At 38.9% G+C, this 26,316-nt stretch overlaps 1 protein-coding gene across 1 annotated transcript in view; it reads left to right on the plus strand.

Annotated features, from left to right (window-relative positions):
- Positions 1–25,506, plus strand: part of lgr6 (leucine-rich repeat containing G protein-coupled receptor 6) — an 84,518-nt gene extending 59,012 nt beyond the window's left edge. The window contains exons 4-18 of the mRNA XM_082145059.1: positions 642–713; positions 4,929–5,144; positions 5,549–5,620; positions 9,715–9,783; positions 10,515–10,586; positions 11,872–11,943; positions 12,508–12,576; positions 13,483–13,554; positions 14,676–14,741; positions 15,004–15,075; positions 16,734–16,805; positions 19,645–19,770; positions 20,598–20,752; positions 22,045–22,125; positions 23,512–25,506. Coding sequence (XP_082001185.1) covers positions 642–713; positions 4,929–5,144; positions 5,549–5,620; positions 9,715–9,783; positions 10,515–10,586; positions 11,872–11,943; positions 12,508–12,576; positions 13,483–13,554; positions 14,676–14,741; positions 15,004–15,075; positions 16,734–16,805; positions 19,645–19,770; positions 20,598–20,752; positions 22,045–22,125; positions 23,512–24,761 — 2,536 coding nt within the window. The 3' untranslated portion in view covers positions 24,762–25,506. The remainder of the gene's footprint in view (positions 1–641; positions 714–4,928; positions 5,145–5,548; positions 5,621–9,714; positions 9,784–10,514; positions 10,587–11,871; positions 11,944–12,507; positions 12,577–13,482; positions 13,555–14,675; positions 14,742–15,003; positions 15,076–16,733; positions 16,806–19,644; positions 19,771–20,597; positions 20,753–22,044; positions 22,126–23,511) is intronic.
- Positions 25,507–26,316: the final 810 nt, after the last annotated feature.

The raw sequence follows: 26,316 nt of genomic DNA on the forward strand, positions 1-26,316 counted from the left end.
TGGACATGATAAAGCTGTCTGCCTTGTAATTAAAGCTCAACGTCTGTGGCCTCATGCTCTCACTTTGGAATAATTTGCTTTGTTCAAAGAGCTTGGTGTCATTGTTCTACCACTTCCTGTTTCGTTCGTTCTTTTATTCGACAAGTCCTGTGAGCATGACCTCAGTGGCCCACCCAGGCAGTTTCTCCCCCTTGTTCTGTTTTGTCTTGTTCAGTCTCTCTGCCCCTCACATGTTCTGGTTTTGTCCACTGAAAAGTGCACCACACAGTACCTGAAATCATATCTCTTGACTGATTGATGTGAGTGACAGGTAACCTCATCAGCAGTAAGCTGGAAAACTCTTGTGCCCAGGAGCCATATTGTCATTCTCAATTCGAAAATGTGTCTCGAGTCTGTTTTTTGACAAGCGTTAACATTTAAAATACACCACCCAGCAAATTACACATATGGAACTAGCGGTGACTTTTTTATGTTTCCTTAATACAAATTAGAAGGCAACCGAATGCCACTTAGATAATATTAGATTTCATTTTTAAATGTATTAAAATCACATTTAATGTTTTAAAATATTTACTATGACTTAATATTCACCTGAGCAGAATGAATTACCTGTCTAATTTTCATTTATGGTATCTTTGCAGGATGTTGCAGAATAACCAGTTAGAGAGATTGCCCAGTGAAGACCCATGGGAATTACCCAATTTGCTGTCTCTGTAAGTACCACATACTTCAAGTGATCAAAAGCAAACTTGGGCTGTAAGAGATTTACATGGAACAATGGTGTATATTAAAGCAACATTGGATAGGTCCACATGCCAAGTGTAGACCTCCTGGTTGTGACCACAGCTTCATGCTTAACAGCTGGAATAAAACAGATTCAACTGATTCAAAGATTGGTCTCATGTGAAATGTTATTCTGCTTAGAAGATGCTCCCCGTCATAGAACGAAAGAAGTCTAAGTGGAAGTGGAGTTGTTCGTCCAGAAAACATGATGAATAATTATGTATCAAATATTACATCATAAGTACAGCACGAGTAACAAAATGAATGATTTAGCACCCCTCTATCAGATAAAGTCTCTAGCAGTAAGGTTATTTGGTCTACACTGCAATCTAGTCATGAAGTAACTCTTGGCATTTCTATCTAATAGAGTTGATGCAGAAAAGCCCAGTTATTTATATGCCTATTAGGACCATTAGGCCCTTCATTAAAGAACTCCCCACCAGGGAGGATCAAGTTTGCAATTTAGGACACACATGGAAGTGGTAAAACAGGTGTTCTTTGGCAGTGTAATAGTGAGACGCATAGATTTTTGGTAATAGATTTCCTTCTATTTTGGATTTTCATTTGCAAACAATGCCGTACAGTTCTTCGCAAAGGAAGAACAAATAATGAACAGAGAAAGAGTAACAAAAGTCATAGTAGTTATTGTGTGGTCGGTATAATTCTGGATTTTAAATGAATACAATTTGAAAATTAATTCAGTGTATCTGGGTTTATACTTTCTCTATAAGAGCTATTACCTTAATGCTAATTCGCAACAGAGACAAATATGATATTCCAGAGGTCAGTGTTTTTGAGGAAGACAAAACGTGACTACGTCACATTTAATATCAGAACGGTGAAAAAGAGGGACCTTTACAGGGCTGTTGGCGCATCTGGAACCCATGAGGAAACCGCCAGACACTGCACACTGGCTCCTGAGCGAGCACTGAGAGATTCAATGAGCTGTGAAGAGCCCAATTTTCCATCAGTTACTCTTCCCTTAGGTCCAAAGTGTTCCTCCTAATCGGAATCACGCCCCCTATTCCTAACTGGTTCCCCATGAAAAGGTCAGAATCTAAATATTGTCTGGGATTTTGTCTGGCCTTGTCCATCTGCTCGACTCACATCCACCCCACGACTCCTTTCAATTATTCCAGTTTCCTGATGCCAGTCAGCATCCCGGTGCGGAGCCGCACACCCACTTTTTCCAAATGAATAATTCCATGTAAATATCCATGCGCTCATTTCCTTCTACCTTTGCAAGGATGTTTTCATTAGAGTCATGGCGTACAAATTTAATTCCTTTGCCACCAACAGAGTTTTTTTCCGCATGGAAGACGTGCCTGGTTCCAGAAGAGGCTCCAGACGTGCATAGACTGTGTCCAGGCCCTCCCTGTAGTGAGACAGAGCTCTGGCATTCGTCCAGCCAACTTACGCTCACTTTCAATCCCCCATAACAAAGAATATGCAGTGATTCAGCTAGGTGCTCTATCCTGAGTTCCCACAAGAGTAGAAAGGCATTTAGTTTCTCAACAAACATGTAATTTAGGGTAATGATAAGATGGGGATCGGTTAACCACTGGGGGGGCTATAAGGTTTGAAGTCCACTGGCGCCCGATGTAGACAGAGGGAAGATGAGTTGGGGCAGGAGAGAGGATTGGTGATGAAACTCATCTTTGTTTCTTTACTAGAGTCTATGCTTGCTACACTCAGCACAGAGCATCCTTTGATGTCAAGACCATCCTTCCAGGATTTAGTCTATGAAAGAAAGATCTGATAAAGGTGCAGTCAAAGCTGAGGAACAATAAAACTTACCTTGCTTAAAGCAGAGGCAATACAACACCTCTTGATCACATGTTGGTTACCAATGAGATTCCACACAAAATAGATGACTAAAGGAATGTTTACACATGTAATTTCAAGTCTTAAACCTATCAAGCCAGATGATTGAGATGTCATCAGCAAGATATTGGTGTTTAGTTTGAATCACTGGTACCAGCAGGTTTGCACAGCATGGAGAACTTAGTCTGAGAATATGGGGAGTTCTTCAAGCCAAATAGCATTGTACTTTGGGTTCAAGTTCCTCTACTATTGATGCTCATCGTGCATTACCTTGAGCTGAAGGACTCGAGGGTTGAAGAGGCCAGAGGGGAGGTGAGGAGAGGCCAGTGCAAATGAATGTGTGTGAAAGGTCATGGAGAAAAAATGCAGAGGAAGTGCTTGCGGCTAACTCCACGTGCTCTGCTGCTATCATACATCACGATTCGCTGATCGTTGAGGTTCAACACCCCCCCCCCATCCCATCCAATGAATCCAGGGGGCAACATTCATTAGATCAAAGGCTTAACTTGTTGACACAGGGAGGACATTCATCTTGGTTGTGGAGATGTCAAGGTTTGTGAACAACAGCCTTGCAAAGAAATGGGGGGTGTTTCACTCAATTCTTCGATTTGTGAGAGAATCCAAACGTCTGCACTTTCAATTATCTCCAGCAACCTCTGATTTTTTTCACAGCTTTTGTCTTTAGCTCAGTTTCTTTGTTTTATTTCCAAAAATCAGAGAGAAAAACTGTTAATTCAATAGCGACTTAAAGCCTTCCAGTCAGTATGGAGCAACAATCGCTTGGTGGCTTTAACCAAATCAGCTCACCATGCCACAAAGCCATCAAATTATCAATCGGTGCTTTATTACACCATATGAGCACAAGCGAAATGAAAGAGGAATGGCCAATTTACAAAATGCCTTCATGTGGTTGGATCGAGAGTGGAATCTTTGCCTCGGCAGCCCTTGTACGCCTGGTTTGTGATTGCACAACTTTTCTTTGTATCCTCTGAAACACACTTGCTGTGATTTAGCACCCTTTCTTTCTTCAAAAGCTTTAAATTAAAAAATGTGAAAATCCACAAAGCAGAGCACTGCACCTGTGGGCTCCCGATGCTTCTTTATCAAACATTTAGAGCAGCAATCGTGCCAAAACTCTCATTAAACAAGTCCATGCTGGAGCTACTAAAGGTGGGAGGAGGGAGGGGACTAAAGTGCTTAGGTAGTGGTGCCAATCCTTACACCAGAATAACAAAAGATTGAAACAAAAAGACAACAAAATTATCCTTTAATTATGATATTGTCAAAGCAGAAATGTTGTGACCGCAGACCACAGCATGCTATCTCTTTCTATTTAGCCACAATTTATGGCTCCTTTGTTCATCTGTTTTGATATACCTCTGCAAGGCTTGGCAGTTTAATGAAATGAAATGAAAGAGGTAGATTCCATGACAGGACACTGCACTGACAAGGAGTGTTACCGCTGACTGGGTCACAAATACTGGGCTGGAGTCATGCCAGGTCAGGCTCATTATCAAAAAAAGTCTTAAGTTAGTGGAAGACCCAACTATGGGCCAGATTTACTTGCAGCTTGCGCCAGCGCGAACCCTCTTTTTGGCGTTAAAAAATGTACTGTCAGGATTTACTAAAGACACGCAGTGAAAATTTAGCACTGAAAATGCGTGGACAGTGTTACTTTGCAGCTGACCTTATTAGATATGATTTTGCAGGAGTTTCCCTTTCGGACGCAAAATTTATGGGAGGAGAGTATTTAGAAGAATCACGGTGATTTACTAAGGTTTGCGCTCGTCAATTTACTGGTATTTGCGCCATTATTTACCGCCAAAAACAGCATGTCTTAAACCAGATGCTAATTTACGCCGCTCTTGGTAGATTGCATTGGTCATTATGGAAATGATCTGACTCAGTTCTTTAAACAGAGTTGTTCTGTGTTCTGTGTTCTTTGATTTGTTTAATTTGCGCTAATTTGCCCTGTTAAGTAAATCTGGCCTTAAGTATATTTTTATGGAAGGTGGGTTGCGTATAATGTCCTGCTTACACAGGTTCAGAAACTTCCTTCAGTGATTCATCTGTAGGGAAAGGCATATAACACCAGTCCCTTAAAGCCTAATGGCTTTCATCTCTTCATTCTTGCCAATAGTAATTGCTCATATTAACTAAAGTCTGCTGTTGATTTGACATGAAATAAATGCCCATTTTTGAGGTGAAGGTTTAACCAACTAGTAACTGTTAAACATGACTGACTGCATTATAATTTTTGCACCCTCCATAACCTTTGTACAGGAATAAACATCTGCTTGTGTTCATTCAAATAAAAACAGGCGTCTGGATGCCAATCTGATTATGGAGGTGCCAGCAAGGACCCTCTTGGGTATGCGGTCACTGAGGCACTTGTGGCTTGATGACAATGCATTGACAGAGATCCCAATAAGCGCCCTCAATGACCTCTCCTCACTCCAGGCTATGACCCTTGCCCTAAACCGCATCACCCACATCCCTGACTATGCCTTCAGGAACCTCTCCAACCTGGTTGTCCTGTACGTATCTACTTCCACACAAAACATTTTAAACTAGTTGGATGTATTCCTGGATCAGCATGCTTAATATCTTACCCCAACATATCCAATCTCTACAATGTTAACATGGCTTAGAAATGCCCTTGATTCTGAGTACGTCACACTAACCATTGTGCATGTATCGGTGTGAGGAATGGAAACCAGGAAATCAGAGGAAGTTTGAACACATGCCTTGGTTTGATAGGACACCGCAATAATCCTAAACTCTTTCATTTGCAAAGCAGTGAAATGATAGTGTGGTTTAAGTTTATATATCATCCGCCACATTGACATTTATTTGAAGCAAAGTGCACAGCCTAACAGGTGTCATTCCTGCGGTTTGTTTTGATGTTTACTATAATGCTAATGAATGTTTTCACGTTTAGGCATCTTCATAACAACATGATCCAGACCCTCGGGCAGAACTGCTTTGAGGGACTGCACAGCCTCGAGACTCTGTAAGTAAGATCATCCCTTCATGAAAGATTAAAAACATGAAAGCATTTCCTGTTTTTAATGCAAACAGACCCTGATCTGTTATTTGATTTTGGCATCCTCGTGTTATCATTATGGAAGAGGCTGTGGCTATAAATATGAATCAAAATTACTAGCAAACTAGCCTGACTCTATGTACTGTATGTTCAGTGGTTCAGCTTTGCATGAACTATAAACATATCATTCTTTACACAATACTTGTGCTGTTGAGATATGAACATGTTAATTGCAGTACCTTGTTTTTAGGAAACACTCGTACCTCTTATTAAAATCTGAGAATTCATGGCAGACTTTCAATTTCTGTAATAGAAGCAGCAATGATTCCCTGACAATGACTTCAGTGTTGGATAATGTCTTTAGTGCTCCATACGAAAGTACTCGTACGTGTAAGCAGTGTGCAAACTATACAGTGGTTTTTAGGGGGCTCTTTGTGGTTATCAGGCTGATGTCCCTAGTGGTTTATGCTGGTATTACAGGCGTGCAAAAAAATGCACAAAAAAAAATGCTTTCTTGTGTGCTTCCCTCTCCCTTTTAACTTGATATATTCAGTAATACAGTAAATAAGGTAATTGAATTGAGTGGGACATGTCATGGGAAATAATTTCTTTCATAATGCGGATTTTTATGTGTTCTATCACTACACCCGTGCAGTTATATTGGACTATTCAGGCAATGTCAATAGCATGACACATGTTTGAGGTGTTTGAAATTATGTTACACTGGATCAAGTTTTAATTGACATTCATAATAAAATCCATACAAATATATGAGAATGAATAAATTAATAAACAATCATTTTATGCCTACTGGCTACAATTTTCATAATCACACCTGGACAATAGCACACATTCTCTGCCAGATTCATGCTATATAACTGATTATACATTACCAAACATGGTAGATTGAAATCAAATGTTAAATAGGCCTAATAAATACATGCTAAATGCTTTTAAAATTCATGAGAAATGTTGAAAGGGGCCTATGAACCAAAGCCAACACATATTTGTAATGTAATGTATGAAAGACATTACATAGACCATGCTATGAAAGTTTGGCTTTAAAGGATTACACATATGCTAAAGTCATGGTGGTCTCCAGGAGACCGAGAGGTTCACACCTGCTTTTTAACAGCCTGCTGAAGTGCTAAAGATGACGTTTTCCTCTTTACGAGAAGATTTCAGCCTTGAGAATAGCACAGACTGAACTGAACACTTCATTTGAGAGCAATCACAGAGGAACCGTGTGCTGAGCCTGAGACTCTCCCGTGAAAATTCTGCGGCTTGATAAATTTGGCGTTTGGTAGGAGATTTGATTTTAAGGAGAAATATTTATTGCGCTAGACTTAAGCACTTGAAAATGACAAAAATGATAAACATGGTATTATTATTAAAGGCCAGGGTGATAGGAGAATCAGTTATGATACTGTAGGGCAGTGTTTCTCAATCAGGATAGATATATACAGTGGCTATCCTGATATACTGTATATACAGTTTGGAATGTGTCTGTAGTGGATAAAGTTACAAGTATTAAAACTTATATGCATTACAATTAAAATGTCATGGTAGTAAAAACAAAAAAGTCCCAGAAACCGTAATATGTAGTCATGTTGTATACTGAATGACATTGTAATCACCGCTACAATGATGGCTAAGCAAGAAACTAATCTTGCTGAGGCAAATATTCTTATATGTAACATGACACACTGTAAGAAATCATGCCAGCTGTCTCCGTTCCGTTGCACATGTGTGTTTGGAAAGTGCTGAGCTTCCTGAAACAACGGAGGGAAACATATTAGCCTTCTTTAAAAGGGTCTCAGACATCTTTTTGTGGGATAATGTGCATCTTTTTATTGATGCTGCTGTAATCCCCATCACTATAATTATCTCTGAAAGCGCATTCATAATCATCAGACTTAGTGGCCACCGCTGTGTTGTTTTGTTATGATGCCTGATGATTTAGCTTTCAAACAGACTTCTGCGTGGTTTGACGAATTGTAAATCAAGGTAACTGACAGCTCCCGTTCTAAACAATGAGGTCTTCCCAGGAAATGAAAGGCATTCCTCTTCTCTGCCATATCAAAGTCATGTCTCCAAACAAGACTGACGGATGTTCTAAACAAAACCAGGATGTAGACATGGCAGAGCCACGCGGCACGGCTCGCCCACAGCACTGTGTTCCCAGTCTCTCCATGTGCAGCCCATTTTATAGGCCGTATAGGAGTGAATTTTCATGCAATGTTTGAAGAAAATTACTTAAACACTTACATGACTCACTAGAAGTGAGAGAGCTAATGAATAAAAAAGATACACATTCATATAAATCTAAATTGCTCTTACACTGGTTATGCAATCCTTTTAAAATTGCTCATGCACTGGTTATGCAATCCTTTTGAATCTATTGTTTAGTATATTTGTTTAGTATACAATGTTATTTTTGTCATCTACAAGTAAGTCATTCGTAGATTGATGCCCCTGAAAGGCAGTGGTACTGTGGTACTACCAAAACATTGCTGTTTGTTTGAGTCTCCTGGCACGTCCTCATTTTACCGAGTTAGATGCGTTCCTGGGTCAAATTGTTAAATTTAGTTGATTCTGGAACAATATTCCTATTCATAAATGTAGTCCTAACCATATTCCTACCTAAACCTACCCCTACCCAAAAGATTTAGAGGGAAATGATGGTAAATAACATTGATGTAGAAGCACCTAACCGTGGTTGTAAGCCAAAACTTGACATAAACTGTAAACTTGTCCCTCAAATCTGATTGGTTGATTGGAATGTTGTTCCAGGATCAGTAAAGATGTTGATCCAGGAACATGTTGCACTTAGTGAAATCAGGATCTGCAGCATCCTGACCAGCCCGCCAACATTGTTTCAACCAATGGCATGATTTTGGGGCGGGACTAACCGTGGGTCAGACCGTATTTGAAAATGTATTATTTTTGCAATTTCATTGCTAATGGCTATTGATAATTTGTCATATATCAATAATTTCCTTATATTCACCTCAAATAGGCCAAGGTCAGTTAGCTTTTAAGACTGTTTTGCAACACAGACACACTCACGCACATATAGACAAACACATGTACACCCACGCACACTGGAATTAAGCAAGTGTTTCGCCCTTTCTGGATGGCGTCCAACGCGGGTCCACCCCTATTCACCAAGCTCACATCAAACGCACTGGCCACCTGCCAGAAACGTTTTTCCCCTTAAAGAAAGAAAAAAAAGACTAAAATATATAAACATTTGGACTGTTTTGAAAGCGTACACTTAACACTAAGGGATAAGACATATAATTATGGGTTTGAAGAGACACATTCAGCATTAGGTATTGTAACTGCGGGGAGCGGACGATATGACTAAGACCTGGACCTTCACGAAGGGATACAGGGCCAAAAGGCACCTATTAATGCCGCCCAGTCGTCTATACTGGGCAAAAGGTTTGTGGAGGGAAAAAAAGCTCCTGTTCAATTATAGGATTTTCCCAATAATTATTCTCTGAAAAACTGAAAGAATCAGAGATGAAAAGGAGCGCTGAGATCCAAGGAAAACAACATGCAAACTGTGGCCATAAACACATTGTTCTTGCACCTGTGTGTAAGGCCGCTCGCCCTTAGCAACCGCCCGTGTTTTGGTTCAAGCGCGCTTTTTGCCGCAGGTTTCCTAGAAGGCTAATGAAACGCATACAACAAAAATAATGTATGCAGAGGAGAGGTCACGTCATGTCAGATTAGCTTAGAACAGCTGTCTAGGTCTCCAAGGACAACCAACACGGAAAACCCGCAAGGTCACAGAAAGATTTTGACTGATTGGAACCACAGTTCTTAAGTGTTTGCTTATGCTACAGACACGTAGGATGAAAGATCAAATAAAAACGTCAAAACAGTTGGGCTAATATGTGACGAGCTAGCTAATTGTTGTTCCAAAGGTGGTCTTATGCAAGACACAACTTTAAAAAAAGAATGTAGCTTTGCTTATTAAATCATAAATCATTTTCTCTCAGCTTGTGTTCCTCAGAGTTCTTCTGCTCTTATGGTTGGTCTCCTTTCTCTAGGGAATTGAACTTCAATGACCTTCAAGAGTTCCCCGTGGCCATTCGCACACTGGCCAAGCTTCAGGAACTGTAAGTAACCGAGACTAACTTACCCAGCATACATGTGTCAGCATGCTTCCTTTAAAGTGGACCGCTTGGCCTGGCCTCGTGCTCCTTATAAATCCCGGTTAGTCCCTAGAATGTGGTTCTCAAGCACAAGTTTCCTGCAAAAAAGCAGATGCTTAGAGATGAGCGCTTAAGTCCTTCCTTCTCAAGTATCCTAAAGTGTTTTTTGCCTGTGGGACTGCCTCCCGACAGGTGTTTCTGTAAGATACAAAGGATGTTTACATGGGCAGATTTGAATTGACGCAACCAAATGGTTTACACGTGTGCTTATGGGAGAGTTCTGCACTTTATAAAAAGATAAGATGCAATTGGACTCGATTGTCCAAGGTGATGAATTAATTTACGGCCCCCAAAAAAGACCTTTTAACCTTGTTTATTTAACACGTGTAATTATTTTAGACTGTTTAGAATTTTCGGATTACAATTTGCTGGCAACATGTGTGCCATAAATTAACTTTAGCGTGTTATATTCATAGTGACGGCAGATGATGATGAATTATAAGCTGTTGCAGTGGTTGAATGTGTGGCCACTCTGAATAGCACGTCAGCTCTACAATTTATAGCCTATACGGAACAGATGCAGTTAGCAAAAGCACTCCGCAAAGCGGGTCTTGATCACTGGATTTCCTCATCCTATAGTAGACTGTGTTTAAGTGTGCATATGGTCATATTCTCACTCTCCATGCATCTCACAGGGGTTTCCACAACAACAACATTAAGGCCATTCCCGAGAGAGCGTTTGTGGGGAACCCACTTCTGCAGACCATGTGAGTATCTCGTCTCAGAAACGACAGTAAAGCCTTTTTCTGTTGACTAAACATGCCTCACTGTGTAACAGACAGAACATGTTATAGAAGTGTGTTTATCTCAGCCAACGGAGCAGGAAATATGTGACAAATATTTGGGTCGTTTTACAAAACGGGTGCCTTTTGTATCCCTTTTTAACGTTTAAATATGTGTAGATGTGGAAATAACTCACCAAAAATACAGTACCTTTATTTCTTTAATTGAATTGCTTTTTCCTACCCGTATTAGCAAATATATAGATTTTTATAAATAAATAAAAAAGGTTTCATCAGTTAACTACTTTAGTTAACGTGAACTAAGAATTAAAAATACTTCTACAGCATTTATTAATCTTAGTTTGTTCATTTCAACAATTACTAATACATTATTAAAATCAAATGTTGTATTTGTTAACATAAGTCAATGCACTGTGAACTAACATGAACAATCAATGAACAGCTGGATTTTTATTTAACTAACATTAACAAAGATTAATAAATACTGTACAAAGTGTATTGTTCATTGTTAGTTCATGTAAGTTAATACATTAACTAATGCTAACAAATGAAACCTTATTGTAAAATAATGTCAAAGGATGTCATTTTATCTGTTGAATAGTACTCTATTTTTTAATAAGCAATAATTATGGTGTTAACAGGGTAGGCATAAAAAGATAAAAATGGACAGAGATAAAATAAAAGCAAAATTATAAAAATTATGTCAAAAAAAGAGACCCGGGTTTGAGGCCCGCACACAGCAGCCCTGTTACCAATTTGTTTTACATCTCAGCTCTGTTACTACTTCTTTTTACATCTTAACCCTGTTACCACTTTTTTTATTTTTTTACATCTCAACCCTGTTACCAATTACGTTTACATCTCAACTCTGTTACTACTTTTTTAACATCTCAGTCCTGTTACCACTTTTTACATCTCAACCCTGTTACCAAGAACAACAGATTTTTTTGTTAAAGTTGATCAAAAGTCAACATTAAATTATTTTTTAATCCTTAAAAAACTATTGTTTTAATTGCTATTAATTATCAACTCTGTTACAATATAGTACAATAAATAGTTCTGTTATATCTCAGCATATGTTAAGCTTTATTAATTTAACTGGATATGGCACTTTGTACTTTATTAATGCTTAAAGACATTCTTTCCTGAAAGGATATAAATATATCCTTGTCAAAATGGAACAGGCACCCGTTTAGGATGATCCATTACATTTCTAACAAAAACTAATGCCCTTTTCTTCCCTGTTCAGTCATTTCTACGAGAATCCCATTCAGTTTGTTGGAAGATCAGCATTTCAGTTCTTGCCAAAGCTACACACACTGTGAGTACACGTCTATGTGTGAAATGATCACATAAACATGATTAAACAGAACAGTTTGGCTTCCGATAAGGCACCTCTAAAGTACCAGTTGGCAAATGTGTATAATTTCCATTTCATAATCGCTTTCATTTTGATGAATACTGTAATCTTGCTCACCTCTTGCCATCACCTCTCTCATAAGTAAACATTAAACTAGTAATTTGTCTCCAAAAAACAGCACGTTTCAATTATAACCTCATAAATGCCAGAATATGAGATTTAGCTTTTCATAAAACCAGTAAAAAAGTAATTTACCTCTCTCCAATTACACAGATAACGCACAAGAATGCTGTGAGTGTCTATTGAGCATTCATTATGTTGATACAAAGTCTACCGTCTTCCATTGTTGATTTTGGGTAGCGCTGCAAGTGTAATCAAAATGATGGAATCAAGTGGAATAATATTCCCTCTAGATGATGGAGAGCTAAGTGTGTACGGTAACAGTAGACATCCCTGTGGTTTTGCTGGACGACATCTTCATTAGCAGAACGATCCTCACTAATGAGTTATCTAATCTCGTTTTAGCTCTTTGAACGGGGCCACTGAGATCCGAGAGTTTCCAGATTTGAAAGGAACCACCAGCCTGCAAGTTCTGTGAGTCTGAGATCAAATGTCCCCATTTCACGCAGGATCGGTTTCACTTAAGAGACTTCCAGAAGTTCTTCCCACCGTCGAGGACAATGGAATAACCGTTGACAAAATAGAGATGCTTTTACTGATCTCTCAGCATGTCAGCAAGGGTAAAAAACGATGCTTAGGCAAGGGCCTGCTGAACCGAGCCCTTCAATGTTTACTTGTGAAGCATCTGTTAATATGAAGTATATAGTTACTGATCCTAAAAGCCACTGAGCATTAAACCAATCGTTAGAGTTAAGGGGGGAGGGTTTTCAAACAGCTTTTGGTCGCACCCCAATCTTACGCCATTGTTTGAGTCAAAATTGCTGTGTTGGGCTGGTCGGGTTCCTCAAACTAAGCAACGTTTTGACAACGCCACAGTGTTTACAATTTTTACACAAAATATTGCTTAGTTTGAGGAACCCGACCAGCCCAACACAGCAACGGCGTTTACAATTTTTACACTGTAAAAAAAAAGTTGCTGCCTTAAATTTCTAAGCACTTAGAACTTAAACTTGGATGTTTAAGTCATTTCAACTGACTTATTAATATTTAATTCATTATAATTAATCAATTTGAATGATCTTTGTCCTGGTTCCAAAAAAAAATCAAAAAAAAATCTAAACACCCTCAAAACAAGACTTGTTTTTTGAAAATATACTTAATATATTTTATCTAGTTGAATTAGCATAATTTTTTACTTGCTCAAGGGATAAATCTCAGTTTATTTTTAAGTCATATTTTGCAGTGCATTCACATTCATTTATTTGCCTGTTTCTCTCTCCTGGTTCTCGCGCACACACACACACACACACACACACACACACACACACACACACACACACACACACAAAGTGTAAACTTTCCTCTTTGATTTTCTCTCAGTACGTTGACCCGAGCTGGACTGACCGGCCTGCCATACGATCTCTGCCACCTGCTGCCTAAATTAAGAGTGCTGTGAGTTTCCCAACACAAATACGCACCTGCAACACACAAACACATTCAAAAGCTCAGCTCTAAAAGATTCCTAAAGATCCCAACTGGCAAAGGGAGTTGAAATTCCCCCTGAGGGATTTGATGTAACCAAACTTTCAAGGAGTTCCTAAAAGCCTCCTTTAACACGAACTTCAAAACATCAGCAGGTGGATATTTTTAGCCAACTTTACTTTTTATATTTTTATCATTTGCACAAGCTTGTGCAAACAATTTGAAAGTTGTTAAAAAGTCATTTTAATTCAATTATTTTTGAATCTCAGCTTTTTTTCTTTAATCACTCTTTGTAACATGTTTAGGAGCAACCACTTTCAGGTGAACAAGTTGAGTTAGAGAAACCCCTGCAGGAAAAGCGAGACTTTATGTAACTGTTCAAATGATGAATTAGACCTCTGGGGAAAGGAGCTGCTTAACATGCCATTCTCTCGATATATTCTCTCTCCAAGGTTCCTTCTTGCATAAACACTATATTGGGTAAAAAGAAAGAACACTAAAAGATGGTCTTAAAACTAAACTCATACTGACATGCAACTTGGAGCACTTATTATAATGTTACATTAAGAAACATGTTCATGATGACAGAAACAGTATAAGGGAAAGATGGTGCACTTGTAGGAGAAATTGAGAATTGTAATGCTCATTTCAGATCATGTTAATTGAAACTAAATAAGCTAAATCATACCATTATTCAGATTTTTTTTTTTTTTTTTTTTTTTTTATATATTGTTGAAATGTAATTTTACAAACAATTGGTCGTTTCACATTCAAATAGAAACTATATTTGAACTGACTTGCATTAATGGGTCTTTGTTTTATAGTGTCACAGACCCACCAGTGCTTAAACTGGGACAGAAGTGGAAAATACATCAAAATAATTATGACTTTAATTTGTATATTTCTATATTTATTCATGTTTTTGTATTCATTTGATATTAAACTACTGATATGTTAAGAATTTTATGAAATTATTGTGGAGTGTTTCCAGTCAACCTCTGTCATTATTCGTGAGCTACTGAAAGAAATGCTTTTTGAGATAAAGAAGTCTCATGTGAAGACATTTCTAATCTATATTTGTTTGATTTCAGGGAGCTGTCTCACAATGTCATAGAAGAGCTGCCCAGTTTCTACCAGTGTGCCTCGCTTCAAGAGATGTGAGTTCAGGCGTCTCTCTCTAGTGTAATAGAGCAATATTGCCAATATCTAAAATATCTCTAATAACCCACATAGTATTTGACAAATGACAAATGAACGTCATTACAGTAGCAATCCATCACTGTCCATATTGTGGAGGCTTTCAAGTGTGTCCTTGGTCGCTGTGTATGATGTCTGGCGTAGTGTGTGAGTGTGTGTGTGTGTATGTGTGTGTGTGTGTGTGAGATGCAATAAAACCAGATTTTTGTTTTGACTCGGCAGAGGCCTGCAGCACAATCTGATCAAACAGATTGAGATGAACACATTCCAACAACTCAGCTCTCTGCGCTCACTGTGAGTACTGTACACACACACACACACACACACACACACACACACACACACACACACACACACACACACACACACACACGCACACATCTTCTGATGGCCTCAAGAGTTACAGTACAATATAAAAGCACCAGGGAAAACGCTTCCGATTTGCATTTGCAAAAAAATGTTTTTCAAAATTAACACAATTTTTATATTGAGTCGATACATCATCAATCTTTTTGTTTTACCATGATTCACTGGTTAGCTTGTTATAAGTGTTCATATTTTAGACCTGTTGGGATGGTTTTCATGGGAAATTGCGTACATACGTCACTCGTCCGTGCGTGTCTCATCATATCCGTAAATAGAGTAAATTTTCCCCGGCTACTTTGACGCGTTTCTGGTGTGTGAGTGACAGAGGTTAGTTGTCACAGCGAGCGAGAGAAAGCTTGACATGGAGCCGCTAAATCTCCCAACTTCTGGGGAATCACCCATTTCAAACAAACACCGAAACAGAGGAGAGTCTCCTGGCAAAAAGAGAACGTAATAAAACAAGAATCAACATTAGTTTGACTTTTCAGAGATGGCGAGTCAAGTCAAGTCAAGTTTATTTGTATAGCGCTTTTCACAATACAGATTGTATCAAAGCAGCTTCACAGTATTACATTTAAATAATACAACAAAGTTTATTTCAAGAGGAATTTATTGATTGATAAAATTAAATTAAATATCCCCAAAATATCCCCAATCCCCTCAGCGAGAACTGAGGGATTTGAAATGTTGTAAAAGCAGATGGTGATTTTATTACTCAACAGGCGAGTAAGGTATTTTATTGAACAGATAAACTGCCATGTGTAGCTCTCTAACAGAGTTCATTGCAAAGCATTATCTGTTGTGAAGGCTCATTTCATTATGGTTGTTGTAGTAGCGCTGTGCTGGAATTTATTTTCATGGAAGTTCTGTTACTATTAATGGGTAAAGCTACAGTAACATCTTCAGCTAGTCAGCTTGAGATCCTTTCCATCTAAACTGGTTTTATATCTAAAGCCTAGTAGTGAATGTTTTATGAGCAGTAAGATATCCGTATTCATCCGCAGTCACGCAGAGCCGAAGCACAACCAAAACAATGTTCTTCCACAAAATACAAAAGTTACAGTGTACCTTTAATACACATTTTACATTACAAATTGAAACATAATGATGGATAATAATTTTTTTTTAATAAATAATACTTTTTGCTTAGAGGCACTCAAACTGCATGATTAATCATGTTCACGCGTCTTAAATATTCCTTATTAATTTCCACATTTTTAAGCATTAACCGTTTAAATGGGGTTTATTTTTTAAATGAACTCCACTGTATATATAGATTTTTTGAGAACATTGATATTGTGTCAAGAAAGCATTCATTGAGAGAATTCATAGAAATAATTGGTAAAGCTCACCAACACTTCCACCTAGAGGCCAAGACAAGCTAACCAATTAACAACTGCCAACCAAAAGCCAGAAAATTATATACAAAACAATGATTATTGTTAAAAGAATATGAGAGCAAGACAGATATCTGATAAGGATTGAAATGGCTGTCAAGTTCTGAGCAAAAGCATTTCTATTTTTATGAGAAAAGGAGAAATGAGAAATGGCAGGTGTATGGATGAGTAAATTATGTTTCATTACAGGGATCTTAGCTGGAACCGTATCAACACCATCCACCCTGACGCCTTTTCCTCTCTTCAGTCTCTCATTAAACTGTAAGTATACTATATGCAAAACACTGCCAGTGTATATCATTGGATTTTCCACTGAAGATAAAGCTCACACAGTCAAGATGCCTGTATAGATGTACAAAACTGTTATTAAACTGTGGCTTTGCGCAACCACCCCATTTGCACAAACATAGATTCCATGATGCACACTTTTGAGTTTCTGTCATTCGTGCAATGCTTTCTTTGGCTCAAAGTGAAAAGACTGTGCTTGAAATCATGGTTAAAAGCTCTGTGCATTGTTGAAGACGTGCATCGTCAGTCACAGGCGATTAAATGCAAGCAGCATTAGGTGAAGAATGTGATGAATGAATGGGGAAGACTGATAAAGTGTGACAGAGTGAGGCTGATAAATGTGTGCAGCAGTGAATCACAGTAGAGTGTCATACCCGAGTAGATATCGCAATAGTTATAGACCTTGTATAAACCTCTAAGTAATTACTTTGGGGCAAATTCACTACCAAACAAAGTGCATGGAAAAGGCAAATCACTGTTCCAGGCTCAATCATAGACTGTAAAAAATATGGACAAAGCGTCTGTGACGTCACCCATAGACTTCTGAAGAATGGTTTTGAGGCCGTTTATGGGGAGTATGGGCGGCGCCATATTTCAATACAAATGTTCAGAAAGGATAACTTACAGGTATGATGTGTTGTGTCAGATCATGGCCGAGACGTCAAATTTCAGGAATTCCACTCGGCGCAGCCTATGCTCGTTGTCAGCTGTCAATCAAGCTGTCAATCGCGCCCTTATTCGTCATACATTTTATATCTAAATACGATCTAAACTAACGAGTTAGAAAAAAATTCACCCCCCTCACAGTTGTCAGGCACTCGGAACCTATCGAAAAATACAATAAAAGTCCATGGGACCAACCTGTAAAAACATGAATTTATGCTGTGAAAACGGACATTTTAACATGGGGGTGTATGGACATTTGCTCCCTTTTGGGACCTTCCCCTAGCGGATTTTCGATGTATTGCAGTTTTTCGCACTTCCGGGTAGGCTTCATTTTTCAGATTAGAATGTTGCCGCTTGGGCTCAATACAAGTACGACTCCTTCGACAGTGTCTATTCCTATTACCACAAAAACAATATTTTGACTCGTCCTTCACTTTGTAAATTAATTACCAGCACGCCACAGATGCTGTCGATAGAGCTTCACTTGTGTTGAACCTGGAACATGCAAAGTTTTATTTAAACCGATGCATTTCAGCTTTCATCAGGGTTAACAGTTCAAGTCCTGTGTGCCAAAACATGTCGGTTTAAATAAAACCTTCTCCTAACAACAAGTATTGTTGGATTTAGAAAACTTCACAGCCTCTGCACTGCAGAATACTGGTATTTAACACACACACACACACACACACACACACACACACACACACACACACACACACACACATATATATATATATTTTGAAACATTGAAAGAAGAAGCTGATCAACCTGTGCCACCATCACAAGCATGACTTTGGCTTTAAAGGTGAACTAAGTAACTTTTTTTACCTTAACTGAACAGCTTCGGAGTCATTGGAATGGTTATATTACTTATTTCGGGTTGAATGGTGGTCGTTTCGCACCCCCCTGGTGCCCGTGAGCGGAAAATCCGCACTTGCAACTTTGAGCCGGCGGGCCGCCGGCCGCTGCGTCAGGAAGTATCGCGTGATATCAGGTCTCGCGATGTAAACAATTGCTTTACGGCCAAAAGAAATCTGCTAAAATGCTGTCATTATTGCGCTCCCTCACACTGTTCGAACCCGAATGAAGAAGACATTTTAAAGAATGTCCCGTCTGCTTTGATGTCGTTGAGCTATAGCCTCTGGTGTCTGAGAATCACCAACGAGTTTTTACAACAGTGTTGTCAAATATCTATTCCGAAGCTGTGGGGGGAGCTCTAGAGAGAAACCTGCGAGCAAAAAGCGAGAATACAGCGAAGAAATCCCGAAGCTACTGAGTGCTGCTTTAAAAGTGGTACGTTTATATTTAGTTTGTTGTACACATCCGTGTGGAAGTGCATGCAAAGTGGATTTGCTTTCGCTGCACAGAAAATGTCAGACTTGTCTTCTTGACATGTCGACAACACAATCCAAACTCTTCCAGTCTCAGCTACAGCTACAGTGTTTGAGGGTCAAAGTAGACATTGTTCATGGGCAGCAATGAAGACCATAGACTGCCATTATGCACATTAGTTACAAATCTATGTAGTTTTCAACAGGAATTAAGTCTGGAATTACTGACGACTCCTTTCAGGCAGTTCAGAATCGATGTGTTAGTTTGGGAGACAATAACTCCATTTATCTGCACTTTGATCTTTAAAAATTTGCAGACCGTTTCCATTCACAAACAGCTATTACACTACATGAAAGGTAAAAGCATAATCAGGGTACTTATTGGTTGCAAGATATTAGTGGATCATATTCATGTTCATATTAGTTAATGCGATGAACCTGTGGTTACTCTGCAAGGATACCTTTGTGAACTTGAGGAAAACTGACTTCACACATCCACTAAAATCTCTAACACACCACCTAACTGCATAACTGCAAAATGGCTAAAACTTCAATGTGATGATCTTTTTGACCGCATCATGCATCACTGAAGGAAACACATTTCACTTCAAAAGCTGCTAAATCCTCATGACTCTGATTTCAAGATTTCCAACAGAAGATCTCCAAGGCACAATGTTGACAAACGTTCACACAAAATTATCTTACAGTATAATATGGGACATTTTAAGTAGGTACTTCAAGTGTAGCACCACTTTAGCTCCATCTGCAACTTTTTTACACATGATGATCCCTCTATTTCTCCTCTCTCCATCCAGAGATCTCACTGGGAACCGACTGAGCAGTCTCCCACTAGTTGGGCTAACAAGTCTTACTCATCTTAAACTGAAAGGCAACATGGCACTCTCGCGTTCTTTCAGAGAGGAGGACTTCCCCAACATAAGGTACTTGTGATAACCAATAACCCCAAATAAACTCTGCTATCCCGCGCAACAACAGATTAGCTAGACTTAAAACTCTTTCATGTTAAACCATCAAAGAAAATTCACAAGTGTATGTGGTTATTAAGTCCCACAACACAAATGCCTCGAATAGCTCAAAAACACATGAAGGTTTTACTCTGTTTTCGGAGAAACATTCAATCGTTTATAGATTTGACAGTTTCAAGATACTAACAATCTGGAACAGGCGGTGCCCCAAGGAACATTCTGTTCATTTGTACGAGTAAACGATTTCTGTTCGGTTCCCTAGAATATCTGGCTTGATGCAAGTCATCTGACAGGCGGAAAGATTATTTCAAGATACCTTATTCTCAATACAAGAGAGGCTGTTATAAATATCCTGTCTCGATTCATCAACAGCACAGGGCTTTGGAAGCGCTCCAAGACGTCAGCCTTAAGTGCTGCTGTGATTTGATTAGCACCTCAAGAAATGAGAGATTTCAAGTATTACCATTTCCAAAAAGCAACTGATTACAATTAAAGAGAAGTCACGGATTCAGTCGTGACCCAAATACATTTAAAATAGCCCTTGCAGTTAGATGTTTTGCTAGATTACTTCAAGCATTATTTGCAGATTGATGAATCATTTTTTCCTCTGAAATGGGATCTTTTATAGTTTTCATATTTCCTTAAACTGATGCAATATGTCCTTATTTTTAATGTTAAAACTCCATTTGGCACATAATAATAAAACTATACGTAGTATAAAAAATATTTGATGGAACATATAAAATTATTTTTCATTTTATACATTACTTTTGTTGAAACAGGGTAATTGAGATGCCATATGCCTATCAGTGCTGTGTATTTGGAGCCTGTAACGGCTACAAAGCAGCCAGCCAGTGGGAAGAACAGATGGGCAGTGAAGAGGAAGATCTCCAGAAGAAAGCGCTGTCCCTGTTCCCCATTCACACTGACAACAACTGTAAGTCCTACAACTTGGCCATCTCACAAATCTGTCTAACATTTTACAGCATTGTGACTAGGAAGTGAAAGTGGTAGCAAGCACCATTTGCAAAACAGTACCTTTTTTTAACTTAGTACAATGGTAATAACATGGTATTCTTTGAAGTACCACCAGTCACCACCACTACCTGTCAAAAATGTAGACACCTCCTCATTATTTATTACTATTTTCTACATTGTAAAACAATAATAAAGTCACTGAAACTATGATATAACACAAACAGAAGTGTGGGAATCACGTAGTGACCATCCACAAGTGAAGATGATTTCAAGCATTTAAGCTTAAGCATTTAAATCAAAATGGTTTTATACTTTCTGAGGTGATCTCTTCACCTTCTTAATAGACATGCAAACTTCTACAATAAACCAGTTGGTTAAGTTTAAATTATCTGAACTTATCATGGCAAGTTTCCCAACTCCAATACTGTATTGTATCAAGTCACTCAAGTTTGTACAGTAAACCTTTTATCAAAGTCCCTGTAGCCAAAAAATGAAAACATTGACCTTACACAAACACGTTCCTCATATAAAAGGAACATAAAAGCACCACTTGTAGCGGTTTTCCACAGTGTGTGTGTGTGTGTGTGTGTGTGTGTGTGTGTGTGTGTGTGTGTGTGTGTGTGTGTGTGTGTGTGTGTGTGTGTGTGTGTGTGTGTGTGTGTGTGTGTGTGTGTGTGTGTGTGTGTGTGTGTGTGTGTGTGTGTGTGTGTGTGTGTGTGTGCGAGTCTATTTTTATTTGCTCTCTTCTATCTGCCAGTTTCTTCATCTTTAATTAGCACAGTAGAAACATGTCAGGGCCTTACAGTAACCGCAGGTATTTGACAGATGAAGTAAAATGTGTCTTTTCTCCATGCATTCCTCGATGCGATCTGATCAGGTTTCAGACTTGAAAGCAGCCCTCCGTAATTACACTCCATGGGAAATTAGATAAACATTAACAATTCAAGGTCCAAAACACACCATTTGGCTTATCGGAAAATAACAAAACCAGAGCGTGAACAAAGCCTGATGATTGATTGCACACTGAAGGAGAAATGGAAAGTTGCAACTGAGATGTGTTCGGTGTTGAGTGGTGCTAAAGCCCTTAGATAAATTAATCCGTTCCAGCAGACTTGATGTCCATAACATGGTGATTTATCTTCTGCCAGACTGAGTGCATCATGGCATCTTGAACACTGAAGACTATTTCATCATACTGCCATAAATGCACGAACCAAAGGTGCCTCATGCTTTTCATGTGTTCACTTGCAGATGACCTTGACTTAGAGGAATTCCAGTTAGCTATTGAAGAGTCCAAACTACAAAACAGCATACAGTGTACCCCCATCCCAGGTAAATTCAATCAGCAACACATCTCAACTCTAGGTCACATGTTGCCGCCAAGACTGTGTTCATATCGATTACAAACAAACTAAACAACAACATTTTTACACCAAATCTATGCACACTTCTCAGAATCTCCGCGAACACTTCAGCTTAGCATGATTTGATAACCATGTGAAGAAATTTCAAGTGTTGCCACTTCCAGAAATGGTGCTGATATAAAAAAAGAAAGAAAGATGGTTTCAGCTTTGACCCAGTTATGTATAAAACAGCTATTGTTTTTATATTTTATTTTGCATTTCAATAAGATTTGACAAATATTAATAAATGTGCTTCAGTATTTTCGAAAAGATCAAAAACAGCCAGATATGACACCAAAATGTAAGATACCAGGGAAATTTCACAGTTCTCTATTCCAATTTCGATACCACAGCTATAACTACACACCTAACTCATATAAATTTAAAACTTGAATAAAGACAAGTAACAGTAGTTTTCAGGTGGAGACATTATATAAAGTAATCAAATGTAAAAGTATTCACTGTATAAATTAAATAGATTAATCCTTATTAAAGTGCTGTCTGAGACTCTTTTTTTCTTTTCTTTTCTTTTCTTTTCTTTTCTTTTCTTTTCTTTATTTTCACACAGCGAATGAGTAACGAATTGAGTTCCCTTTTGTGTCTTCTTGCACTTGAAAATTTTAATTTTGCAAGGCTTAAACTTTCGTGACAATGCAGCACTGGCCCATCAACAGTCCCGAGCATCGGTCACATTTGTTCACGTTTATGTTCTCACAATATTGCATTGTTAGAATTCATAAAAAAGTTACCAGCTAACTGACGATTGACACCGATTCATATTCTCGCCAACGTCGATTTCTACTCGCATTTGGCGCTCTGCGAGTGTTAATTTTAGGCCCCGTTTATGTAAATGACCATAGAGCGTACTACTGAAGAAGGTAACATGTGGCCTACTATTATTCTCTTTTATATTCTATACAGACAAGCAATTGTATTAAAACCATTCACAAATGTCTGCCATATTCTCTGAAAAACTTCTCTTTTGAATTATGGGGCTAGTCAGATTCTTGCAGCACTATATTTCTGACTCTGTGTGAAGATGCTACTAAAGATGCATTGGGTCTCATGAAACAAGCACAAAAACTTATGTACTTAATTTTAAAAAAAACTTTTCTTACATAAAATGTTGCACTTCTTTCAAAGCAACAATTGATGCAAGAACTATTTTAAGAAAGATTTACTAAATATTGTGTATATTATTTTGTTGTGCATTTGATCCGTAGTAAAAAATGCAGTCTTGTGTGAATAAGCCTCAAATGAATGTGTTATTTCTGATATAATGCTCAAATTCTAATTGATCATTTCACCCCTTCAGGTCCATTTAAACCATGTGATAACCTGTTTGACAGTTGGGTGGTACGGCTTGGCATGTGGCTCATCTCTTTGGTCTCGCTGACGGGAAACAGCCTTCTCCTCTTGACTGTCTTTGCATCCCCCAGCTATCTCTCCCCTGTTAAGTTCATCATCGGCACCATCAGTGGCGCCAACCTGCTTACGGGCCTGTGTACCGGCACCTTGGCATTGGTCGATGCCCGGACATTTGGAGAGTTCGCCCTGCACGGAGCTCAATGGGAAATAGGTGTTGGTTGCCAAACAACAGGCTTTCTTTCAGTACTAGCCTCGGAGGGGTCCATACTCTTCCTGACTTTGGCTGCAGTGCAGTGCAGCGTGTCCGTGTCTTGTGCTCGCGCCTACGGAAAGTCGCCGTCCCTGGGAAGCGTGCGAGCCGCCTCTGTGGCCTGCTTGGCGCTTTCGTTGGCAGTCGCCGCTTTGCCGCTCATTGGGGTCGGGGAGTACGGGGCAACTCCACTCTGCACTCCTTCACCACTGCCGGATGGCGAACCCTCCACGTTGGGTTTTATGGTCGCTCTGATAATGATGAACTCCCTGTGTTTCCTGGTGATCACCGGAACTTACATCAAACTGTACTGGGACCTGATGAAGGGTGACTTCGACAGCATTTGGGATTGTGCCATGATCAAGCATGTGGCCTGGCTCATCTTCACCAACTGCCTGCTCTACTGCCCCGTAGCCTTCCTCACCTTCTCCTCCCTTCTGGGACTCTTTCCTGTGAGCGAGGAGGTTGTCAAATCAGTCGTCCTGGTGCTTCTGCCTCTTCCTGCAAGCATCAACCCTTTGCTCTACCTCCTCTTCAATCCACACTTCCGTGAAGACGCACGTCTCCTTTTTAGAAGAGCTCACCACCATCATGACCACAACCTGGATTCCTTCGTCTCAGTTGACACGGAGAAAAGCTCATATGACTCCACTCAAGCCCTGGTGTCCTTTGCCGCTGAGGCAGATGCAGTGTTCGAGAGTTCATCAGCACCAAACCCAGACACAGTCGCACGGTTTTCTTGCCCACCCTCGGTGCCTCTCATCCCATGCCAGATGCAGATGAAACCCTCAACAGAGAGGGAGAGCGTTGGAGAGAACCTGGTCAGGTCAACACCAGAACTCATTGCCAAAGAGCAGGAGTATTTCAGGAGCAGTGGACTGGAAACTCATAATGGCACCTTCTTTTCTGGAGTCTACCACTCCCCGATTCTCTCAGCTCATTCTTAAGTCTTCTCCTAAACTCTAAAGCTTTCAAGGACCCAAGGAGTTTGAGAAGTCGTGAGCCTACATATGAACTGACCCCTAAAACCTTCAGAGCTAATGAACAATGAACTGTTTTCATGTGGGACTATATACAACTATACTGTCCCAACTGCTACATGGCATAAAGAAAGCCTAATCACATTTTGTGACACAATCTTGTGGGCCATTCAGTAATTTAAGCAATGTTCAAAAACAAATCCGCATTTATTTTTTTTTTACTTTGTAACTTGTTTGTGTAAATTAGGCTTAAAGGAATGTTCTGGTTTCAGTATCATCATCATCCAGGGAATACTGAGGATTTTCAAATAAAATAATTTCCCGTTGAACTCCTTCCATAAAAGCAAACGAAACAATACAAGCACGTACAATGGAAGTCTATGTGGAAAAGTACTGCACGGGTATTCATATTAAAATTCACACTGTTATCTACAAAACAGTGTTACATAATAACAAATCCACCATGTATTTGGTAATGCATAACCAGAAACGAAGCTAATATGATTTACAGCTTTACAGCTCCAAGGTTTTTTTTTTTTTTTTTTTTTGGTGCTTTACCAAACACATTTAATTGTTTTGAACCTGGAACATTCCTTTAATTAGAAAAATATCACAGGGATGTTTGCTGATGTAAAAGGAGTGATGTATCTAAATATGTCAATGTGAAAAAGGTCTCTGCATAAAGCTCAATTCTTATGTCATGTATCTCAAAGCATTATGCATTCATTTCCAAGTGTGTATATATCCTTGTTAATTATTTGCAAGTCATAACTTGCTAATGTGCACCCAGTGAATTAAAAACAAATTGTATGGGAAGGTAAATACCTATGTATATTGTCAAATAATATTTAGTGAAAATACATCATGCCAAGAGATGCTAGAACATAAGGCCAGAAAGACACTCTCTGCAAGTACACAAAAGGCTTGGCCAATGAACTGCAAGCTCCCAGTCCCACTGTACATATTAACATGAATAGTGGTGGTAAGAAACCTTGAGAGAACAGAGTCACCTTCAAATGTCTGTGCCATAAATTCAGGTATCTAGCTATAAACATGTTGACAACTTATTTTAACTGATTGACTTTCCTCAAACCAATGCTCCAACACGACATAAGTTGAATGCAATATGCATTAAAATGAGTTTAAACGTAATTCGTAATGCAACATTTCAGAAGCATGAACATCAAGCTTAAGTCATTTGAAGCATTGCGTTCATGTACTTGCATAGACTATGTCACAGCATCTATTTTCAGAGTTGCATTTCATTTTTTTTTACGTCAAGGCCACATGATTAAGGAAGAGCAAAAAGTGATATATGTCAGTGCTATAAACTGAAGATATAAAAAGAACTATGCGTGATTTGATTAGGTCGTAATAAAGCTTGGTCGGGATCTTTTACAGATTGTAAAGTAGGCTAGCTATTGTATTGTAAAATATAACTACCTCTGATCTAGCATGCTATACCTTTTTTATCCTCATTGATTTCTATTCTTTTTTATATTAAATGTATATTAAAATGTAA

This window comes from Leuciscus leuciscus (genome assembly GCF_965113295.1).
Source record: "Leuciscus leuciscus genome assembly, chromosome: 18".
NCBI classification, from domain to species: Eukaryota; Metazoa; Chordata; class Actinopteri; order Cypriniformes; family Leuciscidae; genus Leuciscus; species Leuciscus leuciscus.